General features: G+C 42.8%; 1 protein-coding gene across 5 annotated transcripts in view; it reads right to left on the bottom strand.

Annotated features, from left to right (window-relative positions):
- POLQ (DNA polymerase theta) overlaps nucleotides 1–26,439 on the bottom strand; it is a gene marked incomplete at its 5' end in the record, with an annotated part of 38,994 nt that extends 12,555 nt beyond the window's left edge. For 3 of the 5 annotated variants that reach the window (XR_014163916.1, XM_081893601.1, XM_081893600.1), the window contains 20 exons: nucleotides 601–794; nucleotides 1,682–1,922; nucleotides 2,218–2,411; nucleotides 3,037–3,183; nucleotides 3,441–6,331; nucleotides 7,480–7,723; nucleotides 8,452–8,576; nucleotides 10,939–11,132; nucleotides 11,669–11,808; nucleotides 14,706–14,904; nucleotides 17,102–17,244; nucleotides 18,471–18,683; nucleotides 19,990–20,136; nucleotides 20,222–20,363; nucleotides 21,077–21,296; nucleotides 21,413–21,521; nucleotides 22,587–22,743; nucleotides 23,285–23,415; nucleotides 24,080–24,262; nucleotides 26,331–26,439. Coding sequence is in view for 4 of the 5 variants with exons in the window: in XM_081893601.1 (XP_081749727.1) it covers nucleotides 601–794; nucleotides 1,682–1,922; nucleotides 2,218–2,411; nucleotides 3,037–3,183; nucleotides 3,441–6,331; nucleotides 7,480–7,723; nucleotides 8,452–8,576; nucleotides 10,939–11,132; nucleotides 11,669–11,808; nucleotides 14,706–14,904; nucleotides 17,102–17,244; nucleotides 18,471–18,683; nucleotides 19,990–20,136; nucleotides 20,222–20,363; nucleotides 21,077–21,296; nucleotides 21,413–21,521; nucleotides 22,587–22,743; nucleotides 23,285–23,415; nucleotides 24,080–24,262; nucleotides 26,331–26,439 (6,123 nt within the window). The remainder of the gene's footprint in view (nucleotides 1–600; nucleotides 795–1,681; nucleotides 1,923–2,217; nucleotides 2,412–3,036; nucleotides 3,184–3,440; nucleotides 6,332–7,479; nucleotides 7,724–8,451; nucleotides 8,577–10,938; nucleotides 11,133–11,668; nucleotides 11,809–14,705; nucleotides 14,905–17,101; nucleotides 17,245–18,470; nucleotides 18,684–19,989; nucleotides 20,137–20,221; nucleotides 20,364–21,076; nucleotides 21,297–21,412; nucleotides 21,522–22,586; nucleotides 22,744–23,284; nucleotides 23,416–24,079; nucleotides 24,263–26,330) is intronic. The other 2 variants (XM_081893602.1, XM_081893603.1) reach the window with 2 other exon arrangements.

Below are 26,439 nucleotides of genomic sequence, written 5' to 3'. Positions count from 1 at the left end.
GGTATAGGGCAGTATACAAATTCAATTATTAATAATAATAATAGTGAGGTAATTAAGAAGAAGTTAGTTAAGTAAGAATGAGCAGTTAAACAGAATCTGACCCTTCATTTTCTGCAGAAAATATTAAGAACACTTTACCTAAAATGACGCAAATAATGGCAGCTGCTTTTATTTTTTATTGGAAGTTTAGAGTCTGTGTGTCTCTCTGGTCTCTCTCTGGACTCAGATGAAGAAGTCCTACTAGTGCAACAGGGCTTTCCCTCCATCCTTTTCCCTCAGCACATTCCCCCCCCCCCTTAATTGGCATAGGGAGATCAGGAGAATCCCTGGAACAGGACAACGAGGCTGGGCGCGGAGAGATGGAACATCATTCCAGGAATGATTGCACTGATGCAATTATTGCCTTAGCAAAACACTGAATTCCACCCACGATGTGTTGAGAACAGCCTCTCATCAGAAGGAACCGGCACTCTGGTCAACTGAAGGACGGCAACTTTATCCCACTCAAAAGTTCACTGGTGGATTTGTTTATCAGTTTTCTCCCACTGATCACAATAAGGACAGGGCTCACTCTGTTGGAAGGGGCCATGTGTTCAGTACCTCAGCAATGTCATCAGGACAGGTCAAGGAGAAACTGTGACCCGCCAGCTGATATATCCGATTCTCAATCTCGTTGAGTTTCGCTTCCATGACATGTTTCTGCGTCTCACACTCAACTGTGCTAAATCCGATACCGTTGAGCTCCAGCAAGGCCAGGCAATATTGATTTGGCATCTCCACTTTACGAAAAGTATCTGTGGCACACAATGACAAATGAGGCAAAAGACAACATTCGTTCAGTGTCACAAAACACACAATGACGGAAGAGAATTACTTGAATTATTATTATTGTTATTATTATTAATAATAATAATAATAATAAAAGATGATGGTGCTTGCACCAGTTACCCCTCCACTCCATCCCACTAACATTATCAGTAGCTCTTAATAACAGGTTGCACAAGGAGTATCTGCAGAGTGCAGAGTGAATAAGAATTTGTGGGTCAAGGAATTGAAAGCAAGACAGCTAGAGTTAGAGGCCTATCACACCTGAGAAGGTTTCATACTGGCAACAAACAAAATGTCAGTAGAGCAGGGTTCGAGCTCCACCCTGGGAAAAGATTCCTGCTTTGAAGGGGGTTGGACTAGATGGCCCTTGTGGTCCCTTCCAGCTCTACAATTCTAAATGTCTATGAAAATGTACCTATTGAATCATAATCATTCATTGTTTGTATTGCCAAAGTCACACTCCTTGTGCCCAAGGTTCAGCACATCACAATTACATAAAAGGACTGTTTTGCAAAAAGAAAAATGGGGGGCGGGCGGGGGAGAGAGTTCATTGTCACGTGTGAAAATCTGTTTGTCATTAGTAAAAAGTACTGATATTCTGTCACTTTCCAAACATGTTTAATCATATACAAACAATTTCACACTACAGCGTATAAGGTTTTTAGATTTTCTAACGTGCGTCTGAAATTCAACTGGAGACTAGCGTACTTTAAACTTAATTCATAGGGAGGTATTTAACTAAGTGAATTGACATTAATGAACATGGCTAAGTTAGGTGCATTAATATTAATAGCTCTACTCTGAGTAAAACTTAGTTGAAATCACCCATGGGGTAAGCTCTTAGCCTTCTCACCTTGCAGGTTATCTTTATGCAACAGAGTATTGAGATGCTCCATAATATGAAAGACAAGAACAGACTCCACAGCTGCTCTGTATCGTCCAGAATGATCTGCGCTGGCGCTGAGCCCCAGACTCTGACACCCCTGGCCTGCTCCAAGTTTGTCCAGCAAGAACAATTCCTGAGGAAGGAAATTGGTGACCATGTTGTGAAGGGAGCGCTCTTTAGACTCAGGATCCAACAGCCAGCACGCCACCTAGAATGAGGGAAGTGCAAAGCACACTCAACTCAAAATGCGCTCTCCGTCCCCCACAAGAATGCAACAAGATTTGGGTATATGCATGTGCGCCCCTCCCCAAAGATAGGAACTTCTAAGTTCTATTTCTGGCAATTGCTGGGGGATTTAAACATTGATTTTAAACCTCACTCCCACTTTACAGATAGAGGTAGGCTGTCTGAATTGTGCATTGCTTTGTAACAATTTGTTGGGTCTCTGGACCATAATAAAGATTGATTGATTGAGAAGATAGAAAAAGGGTTAGCTATAAAACCTTTGGGTCCTCATAGCATCCTGCCAGAGAGATGCCACAGGCCTTCAGGAGGATCTTGTAGTGCTGAATGAAATCATACACAGCAAGCGAAAACGCTCTCTTGGAATCCTGCAGGTGTAATTGAAGATGCTGCAACCTCTCTGCTGCGGCCAAGTTCTGATCCAGGGGAGGCGGTTCCAAACTGGCACTGAGTTCTAAAACAACAGAGAAACCATCTTATTTAAGTATTATGACAAGGACCCATGGGGGGAAAGAGGGGGGAAGAGTGTATGCCTATACATACATTGCTTTTCCTTGTACAGGGCAGTATAAAAATCATCCTTGCCTCTTGGCTCTCTTACTCGCAGTCTCCAGCTCCCATTATACCTGCCATTCGCATCAAGAGCACAGCACCACCATCCTTATTCATAGGCTTCAAAGCTCACGCCTTATTCTTCCATCTTTCCCCAGTTCTCTACCATTCCCACCTGTGCCGTTTGGTCTTTTCTCAGAAGTATCCTACTTCTTCCCATGGATCTGAACTCCCAGCCGTCAGCTTGCACCTTACACAAGGCTGCCTCCCAAACTCAGTTCCATCTTTTCATGCTGGAATCCTATGTGAGATTTTTTACCCCCAAGCAATCCAAGCTCTGCTGTCCCTCGGAAAAGCTGCACCTTTCGTCAGTATTCTGTGATTATTCTCTGTCCAGATAAACCATAACTGCCACTCTTATGGATAAAACAATACTTTATAATTTCGTTAAGATGGATTTGGGAAGGCAGCGAGATGCTATGCGTAGGCTTCTCTAAAGTGCATTCCATTAGAAAACACTTCCTTACCAGTCTGTTCTTGAGATTTCTCTTGCAATGAAATGTAATAAGCATCCTTTCCACCCCAACACACAGCTAATCCAACTACCAGCAGGTCTTCACAGGCTGTAACAGGAAATCCATCACCTTCATATTGAATTTCCTGGGGCACGTTCCCTATGAACACACAAAAATTAAAATCTGTTAGACCCCCTGAAGTTCCTGCAAATTGTGTGCAAAGCATACTTTCCATTCCTGCTTCTAAAATTATCTTTATGATAGCGGTAGGGGAACCTTTGGCCTGCAGACCTGATTAGGGTCCCAATGTAGCTTGCAGGGCAGTTTCTCCCAAACCCACCTGCCCCACACCTGGCCTCACCTGTGAGAATATACATTTCTAAAATAATGGAAGGAGCACAGGGGGGCAAGCTCACCTTGCTTGAACTTGGCACCAATAGCTGATCTGTGGGAAAGGGGGCCTTTTGCTCTTTCACAAGCCACCGAGATAGCAAATCTCTTTTTCGTGCTCCATTCTTTAATGAAGGTTTGGAAAAGAGCCTTATCATTCGCTACATCAATTATAGCAAAATTTTCAGCACTGCAGGATGGTAGATCTTGAGATAACTGCAGTGAAAAACCTTCAATTATAATAGAGTCATCCTCAGATGGAAACTCAGCATGTCTGCCATTTTCTGGTTTTGTTTGCAGGTGTGAATCAAGTGCAGCGTTCTGCAGGAGCTGAAGGCAAGGAACTTTGTCTGTGGGGTTCATATTTCTGGCTTCGGCATGTGTCACAAAGCATTGTTCCTGTGAAGGAGGCTCCATGAACTTTGCTGGAGAAAGAGGTTCCTTGTTCCCATCTGTCCAAGAAATGGAACTTCCTTTTCTGTTGATTAGTAAAGAGCCACAGGTCTTACTCTGATCATCCATGCTCTTAAAATCTTTGGGAAATTTGCACTGACCACAGGATAGGGCAGAATCTTGATTTTTCTCAGATAGCACTACTCTCAAATTGCTTCTTGTATCCATTCCAGGTTTATTTCCAGTGGGGCTTGGCCATTCATCTAAGACTTCTTTCATTCCTGGACTTAAATCAAACAAAAAATCACACTTTCCCACTTGGTTAGCATTTGCATCTTTTCCAGTAACCTCAGGTCTGACATCATCATCTGCCTCTTTCAGATTTCTCAGCTTGTTGAGCACGTTTCTGTGAAAACAAGGCACGGACTCACCATCTCTCACTTCTGCTATGTGGAAAGAATCAGCATCTGAGAACATTAGAGAATCATCCTCATGATACTCTGCCAGTTGCTGCTGGTTTATAGTGGTATTTGAGACACCGTTGCCTGACCCCACATTCTGTTCACCTGGAAGATCATCTTCTAAAGTGGATTTAGAAGGAGCAGGGATAATTTGCTGCAGTGGAAGTTCTCCCATGGCAACAGCTTCACCAGTGTGAACATCCTGAGGGTCATGAATGTGGTTAAAGTCTTCATCAAACAACAAACTATCACTGCTATTCAAATTTATTTCAGGCAAGGGACAGCACTTGGCATTTGCATCGACAGCAGGTGGGTACTGATTAGGAGCAAAGGAAGCCTTTGAAAGAACAATAGTTTCCTGCTCTTCTGCCAGATTTGGAGTCCGATAGTCTCGTAAGAAGCTTTCTAACTGGGAGTCCATAACAGAAAAACTGTTTCTTTCAAGGCAAAATGGTATTTCTGGGTATTTCATAGGCTTTTTGTGAGCGCCTTTTGCTTTACAATGCAATGAAGCTGTGTTTCCTGCTACATCGTTTTTTTTAACAGGTAACGGTTCTGCTTTTCTGCAAGCTAGCTTATCCATTATAGATGCAGCATTAGTTTCTGAAGTACTAGCACTCTTTATTTTCAGTGCTGAATCTGCTACTAAGTCTTTTTGTTTATCAGCTGCTGTAGCTGCCACCTCCTGTTGCAATATCCTCTCAGTTTGCGTATCTAACTGGAAGCTTTCTTCAAATTCTTTGAAGACAAAATACAGATCAGGAGAACAGCTTTTGATGCATTCAGAAGGCTTCAGAACATTATCAGGGTGATTATGCACTTTGCCCATAACTGTACTTGCATTTTCCAGGGTGGGGTTGAATCTTCCAGGGTCATTTTTGTCTGCTTTTCGAGAACTCTCTGCTGTTTGCTGATTTCCTGTTGTGGTGATAGCGCCACTTGCTGCTTCATTAAAAACATTTCTACCTCTGTCCTTTTTATTTTCAGTAATTATGCTTCTAGCACCGTTTTTACTGAGCTCCAATTTGCTGCAATTTCTTATCAGAGTCAATTTCTTATCAGATATCACCAGATCGTCCGTAACATCTTGCATTTCCATCTTATCTTTAACAGGAGCTGCATCTCCCTCTACTGAATTCAAAGCGGGTGTTTTAATGTGATTATTCAGTGTTAACTCATATTTGGATTCACTAGCATGTATAGGTTCTATAAGCAATTTGTGCACAGTTTTCCCACTATCTTGGTATATTTCATTTGCCTGTAGGGATATTTTGTCAATTCCTTCCTGGTAGCCCAATGATCCTTTAGTTACAGTTTGGTGATGTTTCTGGTTTGACTCACAGCTGTCGCTGGAGGACGGAAAATGATTGTTGAAACTTGATTCTTGACTCCAAGGCCTACTCCATTTTGCAACTGTGCTCTGTTCCCTACTTTGATTTAAATTAATTCCAGCCTTTTTCTTAAATCTAGCTGCAACATGATGTTTTTTTGAAGTAGCTTTCAAGCCTGGCTTTGTCCTCCGTTCAGTACTTACCATGGAATCCAACTTTTGCTTCACAGAGGTATCTCTCATACTTTCCCCATCTTTTCTCAGATTTAGCCGTTTGCTTGCACTACAGCATACGTCATCATTTCTTGTCTCTCCCTTAGTTTCATCTACCAGAGTCCCTTCAAGTCTGCCATTTACTAAACTAGCATCTAACGACCTCTTGTTTTTTTGTCTAACCCATTTTGCACTATCAGATTGAGAGCTGATACTTTTGTCTGATGAAATTATACTTTGGCTATTTCTTGATATCTGTTTCCCACACAGTCTATGTTTTTCCTCTTCCTCAACTTGTCCTGTTACGGAAAATGTGGAAGAGGAATCTGATAAGAGAGAGGCATTGGGGTTCCACTGCACTCCCAAAGCAGCCAAGTCCTCCTTTAAGAGAGTTTTAGCCTCCTCCACAACAAGATTAGCTGCTTCAATCTCAGTCAAACCCTTCAGTCCAGACATCCATATAAGGGGTGTAATTTGGTGCTCCTCAACAGCCTGTTCATCTTCATCCACTGCCCTGCGGCTGAAGCAGAAGAAACAAGACAATATTACCTGGAAATCATGCTTTCAAATTTTAAAAAAATTGTGAAGAATTCCTACCATAGCACTCTTAATGTCATAGAATCATAGCATTGTAGAGTTGGAAGGACCTCAAGGGTTTTCTAGTCCAACCCCCTAAAATGCAGGAATCTCAGCTGAAGCAGCCATGGCAGATGACCATCCAGCCTCTGCTTAACATGTACCCATAACAAAAAGTCAATTTTTATATTAGTCTGCACGCCGATAAGGAAGTGAACAAAGTGAGTTGGGAAGCAGAGGTGACAACTTAGCTTGCATCAGAGGTTAGGTGCATTCAGAGATCAGTCGCTGGACACTTGAGTTCTAGGGAAAAGCTAAGTAATAAGAAGAGGGGAGCAAAACCAAAGAAAAGAAAGGACGGGGAGGAATATAGTTTTCCCTCCAGGATTTCTCTAAGATGCTGCTCTCCTTAGAAGGTGCAGAAGAGCATGAGGGAGGAGGAAGAAAATAGCAGAAATCTCCTACTGAGAAGAGGTCAGTTTTAAAGAACTGCACATCCTAAAGTGATATATATCATAATTTAGGGAAAATGTATATTGCTCTTCATATGTGTTTCCAGGGCAGTATAGAAAGGGGGGGAATTATTAACAAATATAAATTAACAGTGACACAGTAATGAAAGTACAGAAATAGCTGAAGTTAGAACTGAAAAAATAAAAATAAATAAAGCACAGGTGCCTTGGGGAGGGAATTATGCTACCAAAAAGGCCCTCTCTTCTGACACCACTTGCCTTACTCCAAGCAGGTGGGGAACCTGGAAGACAGCACACAGGCATGCTGACATGGGAACACATTCCTTAAGAGTGGGACTGAAACACCACCATATTATGAGTCTTACATAGAATCCTAAATATTACCTAGATAAAGCATGACAAACATTTATGTATAGTATTTTGCACCAATAGCCATCTCAGACATACCACACTGGCACTGGGGAGTATAAGAAAGCTAAAATAAAATTATTGGAGTATAACATACTAAACTCTAGTAAACAGACATCCAAGAGTGAGAATCAGATCCATTTCCCAAACTTATACTAGCTAAAACTGTATCAAAGGGATAGCTTTCTGTCATACTAGAAATACTTTTAACCTTCTGAAAGGTGCTGCATTCCTGAAGGCATTTTCCACCTCGGCAATATTCCCTTTGGCGACATCAGCGACCGTGACAAAACCAGCCTTATAGAGAGCTCTAGCACACTGTGCATTTAACAGAGATATCCGGACAAGATCACAGAGCTCTCTCTGGATTCCAAACGTGAGACGACTCTGAAACTGGGAGAGCAATTGTTCCATATTGTGCCACCCCAGACGGTTACAGAAAATGGTAATCATCCCTGAAATATATAAGAATTGTTACAAAATCCAGCATTTTAAAACTTTTTCTTTAAAAAAACATTGTTATCAAACAGTGTGTGTATAAATGGTGCAAATGATCACTTTCAAGAGATCATTTAAGATAGCTACCACAGGGGTGTCTTCATATGTTCACTCTGACAGTGCCAAATATCCCCTTATGAGATGTATATATACAGTAATACCTCCGGTTGAAGTTGCTTCAGGTTGAGCACTTTCAGGTTGCGCTCCACGGTGACCCGAAAGTAACGGAACGCATTACTTCCGGGTTTTGCTGCTTGCGCATGCACAGACAGTCAAAATGACGTCACGCGCATGTGCGGAAGGGGCAAATCGCGACCGGTACATGTGCAGACACAGGTTGTCTTTGCTTCTGGATGCGAACGGGGCTCCGGAACGGAACCCGTTCATATCCAGAGGTACCACTGTGTGTGTGTGTGTGTGTGTGTGTGTGTGTGTGTGTGTGTGTATACACATACACACACGCGCACACACACTGTTATTGGCCAAATCTGCACACGTTGGAAGACTGAAATATATTGTATAAGATACAGCAAAGGTTACTGGATTTATTATCCTGCCATTACTCCCGAAGGAGTCTCCTGCAAACACCAATTTGTATTATAATAATAATAATAATAATAATAATAATAATAATAATAATAATTTATTACTTATACAATTAAATTATGTATCAGTATTGCCTCACCTGCATAAGTAGCAGCAGACTGTTGTAAAGACTGAAGCTGTCCACGATTGCTGCCGTATTTCTTAGCAACATCATTTATAGGAACCTCATTTATCAAGTCCAAGAGAGCCAGGCTTGTAAAAAATCTACATCAGTAAAAATTAAGATAAGTTGGTGTGCTGCAAAAGGGGCATGAATATTGCTTTATGGTAAGAACATAGAAACGAAAAAAATTAGAAGCAGATGCAGTAATCGCGAAGGTTGCCTAAGCAGGTGGCAGAAACGAATCTGAGGAATAAACTCCCTACAATCTATCCAAACATCCTAATAGCAGGAGTTGAATAAGCACGTATGCGCCAAGCATGACAATCTCTGTTGAACCTCTGTTAAGTGGGTTCTAGTCTTGCTTCAAGAGACGTGTGACTGATTTTCCCATTCCACCCCAAATGCCCTTCACCAACTGCAAGCATTCTTCACTTTCTTTTAACTTTAACAGTACTGTAGTACTCAGCTGGAAGAAAGGCTACAGAAAGCTACGCTCACAGGCCCGATCGCCACTTTATGACTAGAACAGCAGCAACAATCAGAAAAGACCATCTATAATTGTCCATGTTGCAGTCTGGTCCAAACAAAAATTAGAAGGGGTTGCGGTACACCAACTTAAATGTGCCCTGCAGATGAACAAGTGCCCTGCAGAAATTGCAACCAGCTAGATCTCTATCTTGGGTTGCAGTTATGTTAGGCCCGTAACAGTGAGTGTTGTCAAGGTGATGGAAAGATTTGGCAGGAATTCTGGAAACAGATGGTGCCTGGGGGGAACTGGCAAGGGAGCTAACATTCCTGCAGAGGTTGGGGGCACAAGGAAAGGGAGCAAGAGAACACCAAGAGGGGTTTGCAATGGTAATTACCGCCTTGCAACTTATGATTGTCACAAACTCAGGCACATTTGTGTTATATACAGTGGTACCTCAGGTTACATACGCTTCAGGTTACATACGCTTCAGGTTACAGACTCCGCTAACTCAGAAATAGTACCTCAGGTTATGCATGCAGTATTTTGGCTTAACAATGCTTCTCCTACAGTTCCACAGCAAGAGAACACTCTTTTAGAGTCTTTCTTTCACCAGGTCCATTTGGAGCATTAGTAACAGGGCATGTATAGTAAAGGTAAAGGGACCCCTGACCGTTAGGTCCAGTCGCAGACGACTCTGGGGTTGCGGAGCTCATCTCGCTTTGTTGGCTGAGGGAGCCGGTATACAGCTTCCGGGTCATGTGGCCAGCAGGACTAAGCCGCTTCTGGCGAACCAGAGCAGTGCACGGATATGCTGTTTACCTTCCCACCAGAGCGGTGCCTATTTATATAGTTGCAGTAAAATGCAGTCAAGTTGTGTTATGATAGCAGAATTTTCCCTCTTAGATCTGATTTCATATTCCTTTTCAGAATACTTGAATACTTGATTGCAAATACAGTGGTACCTCAGGTTACATATGCTTCAGGTTACATACGCTTCAGGTTACAGACTCTGCTAACTCAGAAATAGTACCTCGGGTTAAGAACTTTGCTTCAGGATGAGAACAGAAATCATGCTCCGGCGGCACGGCGGCAGCAGCGGGAGGCCCCATTAGCTAAAGTGGGGCTTCAGGTTAAGAACAGTTTCAGGTTAAGAACGGACCTCAAGAACGAATTAAGTACTTAACCTGAGGTACCACTGTATATGGCAAAAGGACTACCATCTTAAGGCAGTTGGTGAAGCTAAAGAGCCCTGGGTCTACTTAAAGCCTAAATGAGAAACTGGGGGTGTCTGTGTATAATGCAATGTCTTCTACTGAAAAGAGTAATTCATAAAATTAGAGATGATCCTGCCATTGTGCTGCTGGTTGAGAGTGGTAAAAAGTAAGTGGAGCTAACTGCAAGTTCTGAAATAAGACAGCTGTTCCATGGGGAAGAGGCACATCCATGCAGGGCCCTTGTCCAAGGTTCAAGAAGATGGATTGTGTGTGCCTTACTAGCAGAAAGAGGAAACTCAAATGGCATACTGGGAAACCTAAGTTTCAGGCTGGGATGCCTTTGTATCACCCACAATTTTGAATTCCCTCTTAGATTATATGGCCACACGCTGCTAAATGAAGATGCAAACCTGGCAAAGAACACAGACATGAGGAACACAGTAATTGCCTGCAAGCACTGGAAATTGCTTATTTGCAAGAGATTCTTCAAAACTGCTCCGTATCAGTTGAATGTGTGTTGGGTATTATCAATCACAATGCCTGTTTCAAAAGTTATTACTCCCTTTATTTTGTACTACAGATGGGCTCCACGGAAATGTTTTAGAAGAAACTTGTTTCTAAACACATGCTACTTGCAAATCCAGTAACTTCAACATTATACTTAGAGCAGAAAACTGCTGGATGCCGGTTGCAAAGGTGGAGTATTTTGCAATGATGTCACCATCACTTTGTGATGTCATATACACCATAGTGTAACATTGTAAGTTGTTCAGCCATTACCTTTTGTGAATGGCCATTTGCCTACGCTGCCTCTCTGTTCTAGTAATTATTTTGCCCTTCACAGAGCAAGCCAGAAAGCTTTCTTCAATTCCAACCAGCTCGGCAACTCTTTTCATTGAGGCGGGCAACTTCTCCCACATGCAAAAGAATCGATACCAGTCTATTTTGGCCCAGTCTTCATAAACAGGGGTGACCTAAAAAAAGAAGAACCAAAACAAGAAGAAACAGGTTTTGAATCCTACTTCCTTTACATACTATTTTTGCACCACCAAAAGAGGTGGGGAAAGCTTAACATGAATCAACAGTGTGATGTAGCACTGGAGCAATTGAGGGAGTTGGGTATCTTTAGCTTTGAATTGGTAAAAAAGAGAGTATGGGATTAGCTTTAACCAAGCTGAAAAAGTATACCTGCAGTAGAAAAAAACTTTAAAAATTCAAGGCAGCAGTTTAATATGTTTGCAGGGCCAATCAGAATAAGATTTATTATTTGATTATAGATGTTAACCCCCAAAATGTTAAGTTTTTACCTCTATCTTCAGTACATTTTATTTTATTGCTATGGCTAGTGGCGGATGCAAATATAATTTCTTCTGATTATGTTTAAGACATAACTTCATCAGCTGGGATAAGGCATAAATTATAAGCCACTGGTGTCAGGAAAGATTCCCCCTCCGCTGGAATCTCAGACTGTATACCTCAAGTAGCTGAAAAAGTCTGAACAAAGTCATACCAAATAAAGACTGTGCAGATCATTCTCTAAGACAAAGCTCTTCATTGCTCTCTGGAGATCAGCAAAAATTTCTAGTGCTGCTATGGGTGAAAAGGAAGAAAACAAGGTAGCAGAGCCAAGATGTGTTGGGCAATATATTTCTGCCAAGAGAAAAGATACATCTATTATTGTTATTATTATTAATTAAATTTGTATATTGCTCTTCGTCTGTAGATCTCAGGGTGGTTCACAGCATAAAAATACAAGATAAAACCACAATATACATAATTAAAACAAGAACAAAAACAAAATATACCAATAACCCCCCTCCCCACCCAACACACTTAAAAGGATTTAGGATGTTAGCCAACCAAAGGCCTGGTTGAAGGATAATGTTTTCGCCTGGCTAAAGGTGGGTGGCACTGTGGTCTAAACCACTGAGCCTCTTGGGCTTGCTGATCCGAAGTTCGGCGGTTTGAATCCCTGCGACAGGGTGAGCTCCCGTTGCTCAATCCCAGCTCCTGCCAACCTAGCAGTTCAAAAGCATGCCAAAAAGTGCAAGTAGATAAATAGGTACCACTCCGGCGGGAAGGTAAACGGTGTTTCCGTGCACTGCTGTGGTTTCGCCAGAAGCAGCTGAGTCATGTTGGCCACATGACCTGGAAAACTGTCTTCGAACTAACACCAGCTCCCTCGGCCTGTAAAGTGAGATGAGTGCTGCAACCCCAGAGTCATCTGCGACTGGACTTAACTATCAGGGGTCATCTGCCTTTTACTAAAGGTGTGTAATGAAGCTGCCAGGGGAAACTCCCTGGGAAGAGCATTCCACAAATGGGGAGCCACTGTTCATTTGCAAAATGCTTTGAGGCTTTGCTGCAATGAACTAACACAGCTAATCCTCAAGAATTTGTCTTTAGTTATCCTGTTTCTTGAATTTTTTTAGTGGCTGGGGGGGAGGGAATTCTCATATCTTTGCAGACTAGGAACCAGAGACGGTAGGATAAATGACAGATTCATTTCATTTCTGAACTGAGACGAATGTAAGAAGTATAATTTGATAGTATTGCACATAGCCAAATGAAGCTGCCTTACCCCAACCACATCTCAATCTGTAGTGTATATTCTTACTGGATCTCAGAATAAAGTCAGCGGCAAAGCCTTTGCTATTGCTGGCTAGCCTATTCTTTTAAAACTGATTCCAAGGACTGAACACTGTAAATTTAATAAATGAATCATATCCAGCAAACCAGATAAGGAAGTGGGAAGAAAAAAAGATAATCCCTGAGATTCAAATTAAACCTGACTAAATGCCCTTGGAGTTGTAATAGCTCCTTCTATGCAATTTTGTACGCAGCAAAAAAGAAAAGAAAACCTGAACTAGGGTGTGCGGCCTGATGAGCTACAGAAAGGCTGCATAGTCTCTTGGCTCTGATCTCCCCTGAATAAAAAAAACCAACAACCTTCCATGGGTTTTAAACGTCTCAAAACGTTTAAAGTAAGAGCTGTTCCGACAGTGGAATTTGCTGCCAAGGAGTGTGGTGGAGTCTCCTTCTTTGGAGGTCTTTAAGCAGAGGCTTGACAGCCATATGTCAGGAGTGCTCTGATGGTGTTTCCTGCTTGGCAGGGGGTTGGACTCGATGGCCCTTGGGGTCTCTTCCAACTCTATGATTCTATGAAAACTGTCCCAGTTTTGTGAGTGGGCACTGCGAAATGTTGCCTTGCATCCTAAACAGCAAAGAAGAAGCCCTAACAGATTATGTTAGACTAAGTAAAGGTAAAGGGACCCCTGACCATTAGGTCCAGTCGTGGCTGACTCTGGGGTTGCGGCGCTCATCTCGCTTTATTGGCCGAGGGAGCCGGCTATAGCTTCCAGGTCATGTGGCCAGCAGGACTAAGCCGCTTCTGACAAACCAGAGCAGCACACGGAAACGCCGTTTACCTTCCCGCCGGAGCGGTACCTATTTATCTACTTGCACTTTTTGGCATGCTTTTGAACTGATAGGTTGGCAGGAGCAGGGACTGAGCAACGGGCGATCACCCCGTCACAGGGATTCGAACCGCCGACCTTCTGATCGGCAAGCCCGAGGCTCTGTGGTTTAACCCACAGCACCACCTGCGTCCCTTAGACTACTTGACACCAAAAGCCCTATTTTTATATTAAAATTTAGCCATGATTCTCTTAGCTTCTAATAATTTCAATTCCTTTCTCTTCTAGTTGCTTATAAACCCTATTGAAACCTCATTTACTATATTTTGTCAGTAATTTATCTCTCTCCTGCTCCGAAGTTTCTGTCCCTTGTCTCTTTTTTATCTCAGTTCCTTGATGCAAATCCCATGCATCACAGCTTTCATCACCTCCCACTTGATTGTTATCAAGTCCTCAGAAGCATCATATTCAGTGAAATAATTAGTTAAAATTTCTTTCCGTTTTTCTGCACCACTTGGTGGTGACTAAAGCAGAGAGTTAAAGCACCACATGGGTATGTGTTTTTCTTCCTAAAGCTTCCAATTCCATTGTGACTAGACCATGACCATTTATTCTAATGGCACCAATATCGGCCCCTTTGGAGATCAAAGTGACTTTACTCTCTTTGAGACTTTTTTTTGGTAGGTGGTAGACCTACTGCAGAGCAATAATTACAATCTTGGTTGATGTTTCAGCTACATGGTATCCAGGGGGTACCAAGTGCATGATTAAAATGCCTTGAATTTATGGAACAAGCTACTAAACAATTGACTTCCTTTGAGTCTTTACTCCTTGCTGCCCCCAGGGTCAGGACAAAGGGCACAGTTTCCAAATTGTAGCCTATTTTGTAAAACATCGATTGGGAAGATTTGTTAGGGCTTAAAAGGGCGTGGGAGGGTGACTGAGGCACAGAAATTAAAGAACAAGATTGAATCAACTTGTGGAAGAAGCTGAGCGTAGAGACAGCATCAAAACAGGTTAGAGAAGCTATGCTCAAGGTTGCACATAAATGGTACAAATGTTTGCTGCTCCAAATCTGCATGTTTCATTTTTTGCTTTAACATGCAATCCAAATGCAAATGTGCATTTTACCTCTGCCTGTATCAGACACCGAAATCAGGATAAATTCATTCTTAAGCAGCCACTTCACACAAGCATCTATAGAACCATGGCAATTTCTCTCCTGCTCTGTCCCATCGTCCGGGAAGTCTTTCAGACTTGCACCAAAGAGTGTACAGGAAGCATAACTCTGGATGTCTTCTGGAGAGCTAGCTACTCCATTTACTATGATCTGTCAGAATAAGAATTTAATCAGCATACAGTACTTGCTAAAACGATACAGCAATTAAATCTGAAAGGAGACCCTTTTAGACAGAAAGGACACACTGCGCTTCTAAAATTTCTCAGTGAGCATGTCAAGGGCACTCAGTCTCTCACAAGGATACCCCTGGGCACAGAGGTATTTGCGTATGCATGTATAGATTTCCAGAATTTTGCAACTACATACCACTCCAGAATGAATAGTAACAGAAAAAGTGTCTTCAGCGCTTACATAATTCACTACAATAAGGATACAATAAAGATGCCTGGGCTCAGATGGCTTTAAGAGAGGATCAGACATATATATATGGAGGAAAGGTCAAGCAAACAAGTATTCGTCATTCTAGTTAAATAGAGATCCTGTGTTTAGGAGTAGTATACCTCTGAACACCAATTGCATGGTACAGCATAAGACTCTTAATCTCAGCCCCACATCGGGGAAGAGTATCAGAGAAGAAACTCAGGCCAGGGAGCAGATGGTCTTCAGCTCCTAAAGTTGACCTGAGAATACTTTGCATCACTTCTTTCTTTTGGTGGAGAGGCAGCATATAAATGCAGTAATAAAATTAAATTATGGCATAACCTTGCCATTTTTGATGAATGATGCTTTTCAGCAGTTTTATATATTTTGATCACGCTGCTTCAGAGTCTGAAGATATGCCACACGGTCACCCTTCGGTAAATTGATATACAGTGATACTGCTCCCAGGACACCCTTCCCTGTCCTTCCCATACTTTGGGTCTAGAGAGGATTTCATCCCACTGGTTCTCCTCCATTCCATCAGATTTATGTTATGCCCAATACAGGTTAAGCAGGGACGCAGGTGGCGCTGTGGTCTAAACCACAGAGCCTAGGGCTTGCTGATCAGAAGGTCGCGGTTCGAATCCCCATGACGGGCTGAGCTCCCGTTGCTCGGTCCCAGCTCCTGCCAACCTAGCAGTTCAAAAGCACGTCAAAGTGCAAGTAGATAAATAGGTACCGCTCCAGCAGGAAGGTAAACGGCGTTTCTGTGCGCTGCTCTGGTTCGCCAGAAGCGGCTTAGTCATGCTGGCCAAATGAACCGGAAGCGGTACACCGGCTCCCTCGGCCAATAAGGCAAGATGAGCGCCACAACCCCAGAGTTGTCTGTGACTGGACCTATCCGTCAGGGGTCCCTTTACCTTTTAATATAGGTTTCCCTTTAAAATCAAGTATTCCAATTCACTCATCTTTGCTCAGAGGCTTCTAAAATCATCATATAAACACCTAAACACGTTGCTCCTTTCCAAATGTTTCTGTCCGACATGTGCATTTCCCCCTACAGCCATTAGGCTCCTTCGACTGGCTATCATGTCCGTTCCCTATTTCTTCCACCCCAACCCCATTTGGGTAGTCAAAAACCTTTTCATCCTCACCTCCAAAATTAATGCTCCTCAGTTACTGCCCACTTAACTGCTCCCCACCCTCCAAATGAGTTTAAAAGCTGCATCTGCCTCCTTTTTGATGCTGAGCAACTGCATCCTGGTTTCATTCTGGTTTAAGGGCAGCCTTCCCCTATTGTAGAGGGACAGCTTGTCCCAAAACACTCCCCAGTGAAAACTATGTTTCTTCAAGTCAGTTGATCCAGGGGTGAATTCTGCCCCCAGCTCTGACAACCTTCTCATGGGCAGGCAAATACAACATGCCGAATTGTAAATATGTTGTGATTAGTTTTACCTGCTTGTTTCCCAGAAGTTTTGCCTGCTTTTTTCACTTTGTATTTTATGCTTAATTATATTTTACTGAATTTGCATTATTCGTATTGCTATCTTAAGCCTAATTCAGTGGAAAGGCAGGATATAAATTTGACAGATAAACAAAGGAAATAAACCTCTGTTCACCCAATTATATGCTGCCATGTGTGCTTGATTCAAGCAACATAGTCCCCAGCCTACTCTGAGTGTGAAGGATCACAGAAATTAGATCTAAGAGTGAAGGACTCACAGGATCCATTTCCTTAAATACACCTGGTAGCTCCTTCACCAGGAACCAGGCTGAACTTAATGCTGAAGGTGGATATTAAAAGATGAAGTATTTCTACAGATGCATTCACCCCTCAAACGACTACAACCCAAAAGCCTGCTGGTAATAAATATTGATCTGTGCCTTGGGAGCAAAGTTTTATTGCCTTAGCATGAGCGTTACATACCTCCAGGATTGCCCGTATCATACTTGAAGTAATGTCTTCTCCCTCTTGGCTCAGCAAGCAGCTCCGCACTGGCTTGAGACAGCCCTGGAGCAGAGCAATGCCTTTGGATTTCTCTGTGGTCTTGCACACCAGAATGCTCTCGCCTAACAAAAGACACCAATTTCAACCGAGAGGGAAAATGCTTTATGTAATAACCAGTGCGTACAAGAGTCATTTTAATTAATAAGCAGTTTCATTATTAATCAAATCAATGTTTGTTAGAACCAAGAACAGGTAGGTCAAGTGGCGCAAGAACATTTAAACTGAAAGCAGGGATCGCCAGGGTTAGGAAGAAAGGTACATATTTTGTTCTTCTGCCCTGACTATAGCCTGCTTACTTTCTTCTTACAGAAAAATCATGTACTCTAGAGGGCACACATCAGTGATTCAAATGGCAAAGCAGATGGGGGAATGGCAAAATCTTTGCAGATATATCACTAGGGACCATTGGCTGGGTACAATCTGTCCCCTTTCCTATAAGCAAGAACAGAGCACACATTGATTCTGACTGGATCTTGAATTCCTCTTCCTCTGCATACAGCTGTGCACAAGATTAGGGCTCGGAGGCTAGGCAAATATTGTCAGCTATTCAACCAACTGACCAACTATCATTTCACCAAACATTCTCAAGCACGCCATGAACTGAACAACCAAAGTGTCAGTTCTCTTTTATTGCATCGTATCATCTGACAGCAGTGGCAGGTAGAGGGGCCAGGCCTCTTCCTCCCAACCTTTATGGATATCTGGGTCACACACAGACACACCCTCGTTTTTTGGTGCCTTTTTCTGTGCTTAACACTTATAGAGCACATATTTTTTCCCCCTAAGAACTGTACACATATTAAAAGATAAGGAGAAGGGAGAGAAAAGGGAAACAAGCACTGAATGCAAGCAGCTGCTTCTTCACTGGCCAATGGACAGGGTCAGGTTGGCCTCCACTTTCCCATTCAGCATGAATTAGCATGAACATGCTAATTACAATGTTAGGAATGTTCTACACTGTAGATCTTCTCTGATGAAAACTGCATTTTAGATCAAAACATGCAATTAAGCTCTATGGCTTGCACCTATTTATTTTCTTTGAACCTTGATTGCATGGAGACTGCCTCTTCTTAATATGGAACTATGTTACACCTGTTCTCTCACTCATTTTCCCAGCTTTTTGGCCTACTATATGGAAAACTGCCCACTCTCTAAAACCTATAGCAACTTTCTGGATGCCCCTAATCAAGTGGGCATTAGCCCAAGAAAGCCCAGGCCACAATAATTTTGCTGGTCTTTAAACAGTCAAGGAACTATTGTCAGTCACAGCTAGAACAAGTGGACTTACCTACGGTGTCTACTCCCTTCCTTCCAGCTCTCCCGGCCATCTGTTTGTATGTCAAGACATCCAATGATCTGCCTCCAAACACAGGAGTCCGGATGATCACCCGGCGCGCAGGCAGATTCACCCCAGATGAAAGCGTAGAGGTTGCGACTAGGACTCGAAGCACTCCTTGACGAAAAGCGGTCTCAATGACGTCTCGTTCATCAAATGTAAGACCTAGGATTACGATACACTGTTAAATACTGACATATTAACCAATGGTGGCAGATAGTTATTGAGGCAAGTTAATCCTGGGAAATCAAGATTTTGGAATAAAGTTCAAATCCAAATATTGTTTTATAGCATTAAAGTAATTCCACTTGTATACATATACAGTCATACCTCGGGTTGAAGTTGCTTCAGGTTGAGCACTTTCGGGTTTGCCAATATCCTCCTTAAATTGTGGTGCCCAGAACTGGACACAGTACACCTGGTGTGTTTCTGATCAAGGCAGAATAGAGCAGGACTCTATTACTTCCCATGATCTGGACACTATACTTAGAATCATAGAATCATAGAGTTGGAAGAGACCACAAGGGCCATCGAGTCCAACCCCCTGCCAAGCAGGAAACACCATCAGAGCACTCCTGACATATGGTTGTCAAGCCTCTGCTTAAAGACCTCCAAAGAAGGAGACTCCACCACACTCCTTGGCAGCAAATTCCACTGTCAAACAGCTCTTACTGTCAGGAAGTTCTTCCTAATGTTTAGGTGGAATCTTCTTTCTTGTAGTTTGGATCCATTGCTCTGTGTCCGCTTCTTTGGAGCAGCAGAAAACAACCTTTCTCCCTCCTCTATGTGACATCCTTTTATATATTTGAACATGGCTATCATATCACCCCTTAACCTCCTCTTCTCCAGGCTAAACAACTTCTGTTGATGTAGACTAGAATAACATCAGGCCTTTTTGCTGCTGCATCACACTGTTGACTCATGTTAAGCTTGGGATCTACTAAGATCCCTAGATCCTTTTCACATGTACTACTTGCAAGCCCCCCATCTTATATTTCTGCAGTTGGTTCTTCCTGCCTAAGTGTAGAGCCTTACATGTTGAAATTCATTTTGTTATTTTTGGCCCAGTTCTCCAATCATCTTAAGGTCATCTTGAATCCCAATTCTGTCTTCTGCAGTATTCGCTACCCCTCCCAGTTTGGTGTCATCTGCAAATTTGATAAGCATCCCCTCAATTCCTTCAGCCAAGTAATTTAGAAAGATGTTGAACAACAGTGGACCCAGGACAGAATCCTGCGGCACTCCACTTGTCCCTTTTTTCCAGGATGATGAGGAATCATTAGTAAGCACTCTTTGGGTAGTGCTCTGTAGTGTTTGATTCATAATGGCTATTTCACTTAAAGCTGCAGACATGAAAGATGGACATGCATGTGCCCACCAGTCAGAAAAGTCATGGCAGGCCACATACTTACACACTCAGACTGATGTAGACAGATAAAATAATACAAGATGAACACACCCAAAGGCATACCTGCATGGTGAAAGGCTACACCCCATTTTATAGTCCTCTGAAGCACGGAGTCCAAACCAGAAGGCGAATGCTTTAGCTGACCTATCAACTCCTCTATCCCTTCTTTGTCCAGGGCTACTGGTGAAAGGGTGGACATCTTTTGAAGGTCTTTACATAGGAAGGAAAGCATATTGTCACGTTGTGTGTACTCTTCAAGCCCCAGCCCTTTCTCAGCCCCTTAATTTTGACTCACACTTGTGCTGGAGATTGTAGAATTCCCGGGCAATGATGTCTGACAATTTCTCACACCAGTTCTTAGATGGGCAGAAAATAAGGACAGAATGGCCATTCTGAACAGTCTCGTAACACAGAGTCACCACATGGTCCTCATCATTCTAAATAGAAACATTTTTTTAACAAGCAAATTTCATATATCACTATGGAGGTAATGCGCTTGAAGCCTTTTCCCAATTCCTTCTTCAATTCAGAAACTCAAAAGCTCAGCTCTATATGGCCAGGATTGAAAATTATGTCCTGTTCTAAACAAGTACCCAAGTCATCCATCATGAGGTGTGATTGGGGGGGACTTTGGGGCAGGATTCACCTAAGCAGCGCCATCAGAAGTCCCACTTAAGAATTTGTGCTTGCACAGCAAGGCTTCCCCCCTTCTCTTCAGCCCACCCCCTTGAAATTGGCTCTGGGAGAGGTCAGAAGAACCCCCAGAACAGCACATGAAGGGGAGGAGAGGGGAGACTGGCAAGCTGTTTCTGTCTGGCAAGCTGAAGAGCATGATGTTAAATTCCACCATTTTGTTTGCCTGCCCTGCAACTGTGCAACACAGGTCTGTTACAATCCTAAACATGCCTACTGTGAGGTAAGGTACACTGAACACATGCTTTTGGATTATACCATTAGACAGAAGTCCAGAACTTGCTAAATTATTGTTCAAAACCTGGAGATAGGAAAGGATTGCCCATCTACCTACCATGTGATACAACATGCTTTGACACATTACACACCTATTATACACTTAAGGGTTTCATTTTAAATTTTGGCAGCCAAGCAGCATTAAATTAAGTAAGACATATCCTTAGCAATATCTAGTTACCTTTATATGCAGCACAGACTGGATTTCTCTCACAACTTTAATGTAGGAGTCATAAATTTGGCTGCCAATTTTCACTTGCTCTACAAGGGGCACCGGTCGGAAATCTGTGTGGTATAGCTTTGCATTTAGCCAGGAGGCCAGAAGACCCAAGTTAGGGAGGGTAGCGCTCATGCCTACAATTTGTATTCCATTTGAGAGTGGTCCAGGCATGTTTGATTGTCTACAAGAAAAAAGAAAAGAAAGCCGAATTCTTAACAGTTATTCCATTGGAACATCGTCTCACAGGAAACTAGATTTTTGAGATCTTAAAAAACAAAGACTTTCTAGTCTACTCACTTGTTCTTCATTTTTCTGGTCAAAAACTGAACCTTTGTCAGCAGGAGTTCTAGCAGATACCCTCTCTGAGGATCCCCCAGCATGTGCAGCTCATCTACAACTACTATTCCTATGGGACAGAAAGGGAGAGGCTACAGATATCAATTTACCTATTGTTATTTTAAATTTCTATGCCACCCTTCACCAAAGCACATTCTAGGCTGCTGCAGAACTTAACAAAAGAAAAAAGCAATAAGATACTTTATGGCATTTTTTAAACTTGAATAAATTTGAATAAAGTGCAAGGCCCAGACAGCTATACAGTACTATTGAATTTTAGGAAGCATTTAAAAGGGCAGTTAGCTGAGCTGTTTTCATACTGTGGAGAAACAGAGTCTATTCCTAATAAATGGATGGATGCAAATATCATAACGACACTTAAACTTAGAAAGGATGCCATCCAGCCAAAGAGTTAAATGAACCCTCTAAATTTTAAGCTCCCATACTATTTTATTGATTTATAAAAGCATTTAAGAGTCGCTTTTACTCCAACAAAGGGCACCCAAAGTGACTCAGAAACCTTAAAACTAGCTCTAATATCAAATTTAATTTTGGGTTCTTCCTTTAAAAAATTATTTACTTTCAAAACAGTTCAGACATATTTCTTTAAAAAATGCTGGTATAGATATAAACATCAGGAAATTTACTAACAATAGCACTCTGACTTAAGTTTGCTATTGAATGAACTGACAAATATCTGTAGATATACCTACAATTTTTCAAATCAAGCCAATGGAATGCAGACCAAGCTGCTATAGAAATTATATGCCGTATTTCCCCACATATAAGACAATGTTTCTTGCTTTAAAATTTTAGTCAAAAATTGGGGGCCGTCTTATACATGAATGGTTAATACCAGGGGTTCAAGTTTGAGTTTGGGCTGTTGTGGGAGGCCTGGGCTCAGGTTCGAACTCTAGTGTGGGCAGCCTGGGTTTGGGTTCAGGTTCAGGGTCTGGCGGTTCGGGATCAGGGTCTGGCCCTGGCCCGATTTCTTAATTTTGTGTTTTAAAAAATAGGGGTTGTCTTATACATGGGAGCGTCTTATACACAGAAAATATATACGGTATATATTGTGCAACTGGAAGACCACTTTTTTCACTGTTTCTTGATAATGACAAATGCTGTTACAGCTTACCCAGTGAGTCCAGTATTTTCTCCTCTATGAGTCTGTTGATCAGACCATTAGCTCTCTCAATAGTGCAGACAGCAACATCCAGGGCAGAGAAACGGACAGCAGGGGAAATACTCCCTATGTACCCCTCCACTTGCACACCTACGTCTTGGAACACTGCCTATTTGCCAAAGAGACAATGTACATATTTTCACATGTTTAGAATTTTGGCATGCGCTGTGTAAAGCAGTCAACCGCACACTGTATTTTGAAACCAACTCATCACTAGACAATCCCTCATCTAGGACAGGCATCTGATTGACCACTGTGAGAACAGGATACTTGACTAGTTGGGCCATTTACCTGATCCTCCAGGCTCTTCTTATATTCAAGCCTGATGAAAAATGAGACCTCAGGGTCATAGTGGGTAGCTCAGTGAAGATAGCCCTGTGTGCAGCAGCTGTGAAAAAGGCAAATCCCATACTTGGAATTATTGGGAAAGGGACTGAAAATAAAACTGTCAGTGTCATAATACCTTTACACAAATCTATGATGCAACCACGCTTGGAATGCTGCACACAGTTCTGGTTACCTCCACTCAAATAAGATGATCATTCTGCCCCAAAATTCTGTCAAAAATGTGCCTGCTTTTCTTCCCAGCACTTAAGATTCTGCAATATGACTTCTGATCTACTACCCTACTTTAAATATCTTCTACTTACTTGCAGGTAATATTTCTTTTCTTTGGCCACAGAGATAAAGGGTAAAATGAACAAAGCTTTTTTGCGAGATTCCAGCACTCTCTTCAGCATAAGTAATTCAGCAACTAGAGTTTTCCCTGCACTTGTAGGAGCTGAAAGCAATTGAAAGGAAGACATTCAACATCTAGAAACAAATTCCAACCTGGAATCACAGGGAAGATCCCCACCTTCCTTCCCAATTAAACTTGGAGCTTGAAAAAGAAACAAGGCATTGCTCATAACCTCACACAGAGGTGGAGCAGAAAGTCAAGGACAACGGGCAGGCAAAGTTTGTGGATCGCTGATCCTGCCCTACAGAACTGTGCATTACTGAAAATTCCTTACATATTTTATGTTTAGTGCTACCACAAGAGCACTTAGCATGGATATGCTTTTATTACTACAGGACATGTACAAGTCACATTCTTTCTCTTTTTAGCTATCAAATGGGAAACAATGATGCGGGCTTCAGAAAAATGTTCTCAAGTAGCAGCAAAAGGTACCAAGAGAAAGAAGCAATGGCAATTCACCCTTTAAAAATATGCAGCTAGCAGTTATTAGAATCAGTTTTTAAATCTAATCAAAATACACATAAGACAAATCAGAAATTCATTGTTACTGTATTTATGTATTAAGGAGGGTCCCCCATTAAACTCAGAAGTTAATCGCATTGTCAAAAGGAAAGAGGTATTTTACTCACCACAAACACAGTTAAACGCTAGATCAGCTATTTGCAGCAAGTGAGATTTGCTGAATGAACATCAACTACTAGCATACCTGAGTAAACCAAGTTCTCCCCCTCCAGAACTTGTCCAACCATCAGGCACTCGGCTTGCCACTGGAACATACGAACTACTCCCAAACCATGGTATTTATCCAGGACCGCTTGGGGGAGCCCCCAGTTTGCTAGCAGCAGTTTGTCAGCTTGCTCATCAGGAACACCCACATGCTGACCTTGTCCTGGGGTGAAAATCCAGCATCAGATTAGGATTTTGTTCCTCAGGGTGAAGGTCAGGACATTTACATGGCTCACACATATCAAAGAGTCTTGTGGAAGCAGCTTAGTTGTGACATAAACTGTCTTGCAATTCATTAGATGTGCAATGTTATCCTTAGTTCTCACACGAATGTGCATACACACAACTACAGTACAGTGGTACCTCGGGTCAAGTACTTAATTCACTCCGGATGTCCGTTCTTAACCTGAAACTGTTCTTAACCTGAAGCACCACTTTAGCTAATGGGGCCTCCTGCTGCCGCCGCGCAGCCGGAAAACGATTTCTGTTTTCACCCTGAAGCAAAGTTCTTAACCTGAAGCACTATTTCTGGGTTAGCGGAGTCTGTAACCTGAAGTGTCTGTAACCTGAAGCGTATGTAACCCAAGGTACCACTGTACCTGTGATATTTCTATGAACACCCACATGTGTACATGAGAGATATGATAGCCATCTTCAAATATCTAAAGGGCTGTCATATGGAAGATGGAGCAAGCTTTTTCCCCCCTGCTCCAGAGGGTAGAACCCGAACCAATGGATTCAAATTGCAAGGAAGGAGATTTCAACTAAAAATCAGGAAGAACTTCAGGGAGCTGTTTCACAGTGGAAAGGACTCTGGGCTCATCCAGACTTCCTTTTGTGTATTGTGTTTCCTCATGAAAACCCACTCTTTACTGCGGAAAACACGAATTGCCATTTGTTCCAATTCAGCATTACAGAACAGGCTCCCCCGGGAAAGCGGCAGGCCAAAAACACCCCCCAAAAACCAGTGCTTGGACACGGACTGGGAAAGTGTGGGGCCAGGGGTGGAAATTGATTATTGGTAATAGGGTGCCAGGAGCAAGGCCCCAATTTGACACCCCCAAATGGATCTTTTCAGTGTTGTGTCCCCTCGACTCAGCGCCCTGCGTGAGAAAGCTGCCTGCTCCCCCCCCCAAAAAAAATCTGATGCTGGGTAGGGCGAAAAATAAAGTGTGGGTGAGCCCTAACTGGACAGGTGGGGGACTCTCCTTCACTGGAGGTTTTTAAACAGAGCTTGGACGGCCACCTTGCCAGGGGTTCTTTAGTCGCCATTCCTGCACTGTGTGATAGGAATTCTATGGTCTTAGATATATGTTAATGTTCATAAGTATACCAACCAAGCACATACACAGATCAGCACAGGAAGGCCAACCTGGAACCATTTTGATTCCCAAACTGACCAAATGCTTCTCTGCATGGTCAAAAGTAGAAAAGCCTCCCCATTGTCTTTTCCTTCACAAATCCTGTCTTAAGGGTGTTTGAATAAGTATTTATCACTACAAAAGACTGGCCAGGCTCCCCAGGCAATCCAGTCAAGTGAGCATTAACAGGTGATCTGCCAGACAGGAGATAAACAAGGACAGGAGAAAAACAACATTCAAATTTCTGTTTAGACCGCCTTTTCTGTGATGTAGGTATGATGTTTCTGGGGGTGGTCTGGATCTACAGGATGGGAATTTCAAAAGTCTTTATAAGGCCTTGCGCACCATTGTTTGGGGTCTCTCCTCCCTCCTGCATGTGGGGAGTGAGGACCCTGTTGCAACAGATCAATAAAGATCAGGCTTACTAGCTGCTTTGCTTCTCAATATTCTCAGCTTGGCTTCTGTTATTCTCTCCTACCAATAGGGAACCTATGTAAGGACTCTATATGGGCTCTTGGATACCCCTTAAGGGAAAAGGGCAATTTTTGTTTACAACAACCGCAGCGGGTTGGGCTAGATGACCCTTTGGGGTCCCCTTCCCAAATGGGTTGGGGAACCGCTCTGCGTTGATTTAAGGTGTGGGATTAGGAAAGAAACCCCATTGCAGTGGTTAAATCCAAGGGGAAGGGGCAGCGAGGGTAGCTGCCCCCCTAAATAAATAAAAATACATAGGAAACGGAGGTTCTGCTCCCCCTAACAAAAGGCCTATCCCCCCAAAAAACCCTGGCTACGCTCAGGGTTAAATACGCCCCTCAAATAATAGCAGCTGACTAGCCGAGCCAGCGCCGAGGAGCCGCCTCCGAGCTTTACCTGGAGGGCCGAGGCTGGGGCGGAGGGAGCAGGCCAGGCCGGGCGGGGGGCTCAGCACTAGGCCGCTCAGAGCCCCTCGGCGGGGCGAAGGGGAAGACGAGGACGCCAT

The sequence above is a fragment of the Podarcis melisellensis genome (genome assembly GCF_964234715.1).
Source record: "Podarcis melisellensis genome assembly, chromosome: 17".
Classification (NCBI taxonomy): Eukaryota; Metazoa; Chordata; class Lepidosauria; order Squamata; family Lacertidae; genus Podarcis; species Podarcis melisellensis.
The sequence above is the reverse complement of the archived record's forward strand: the minus strand, read 5'-3'. Positions and strand labels throughout refer to the sequence as shown.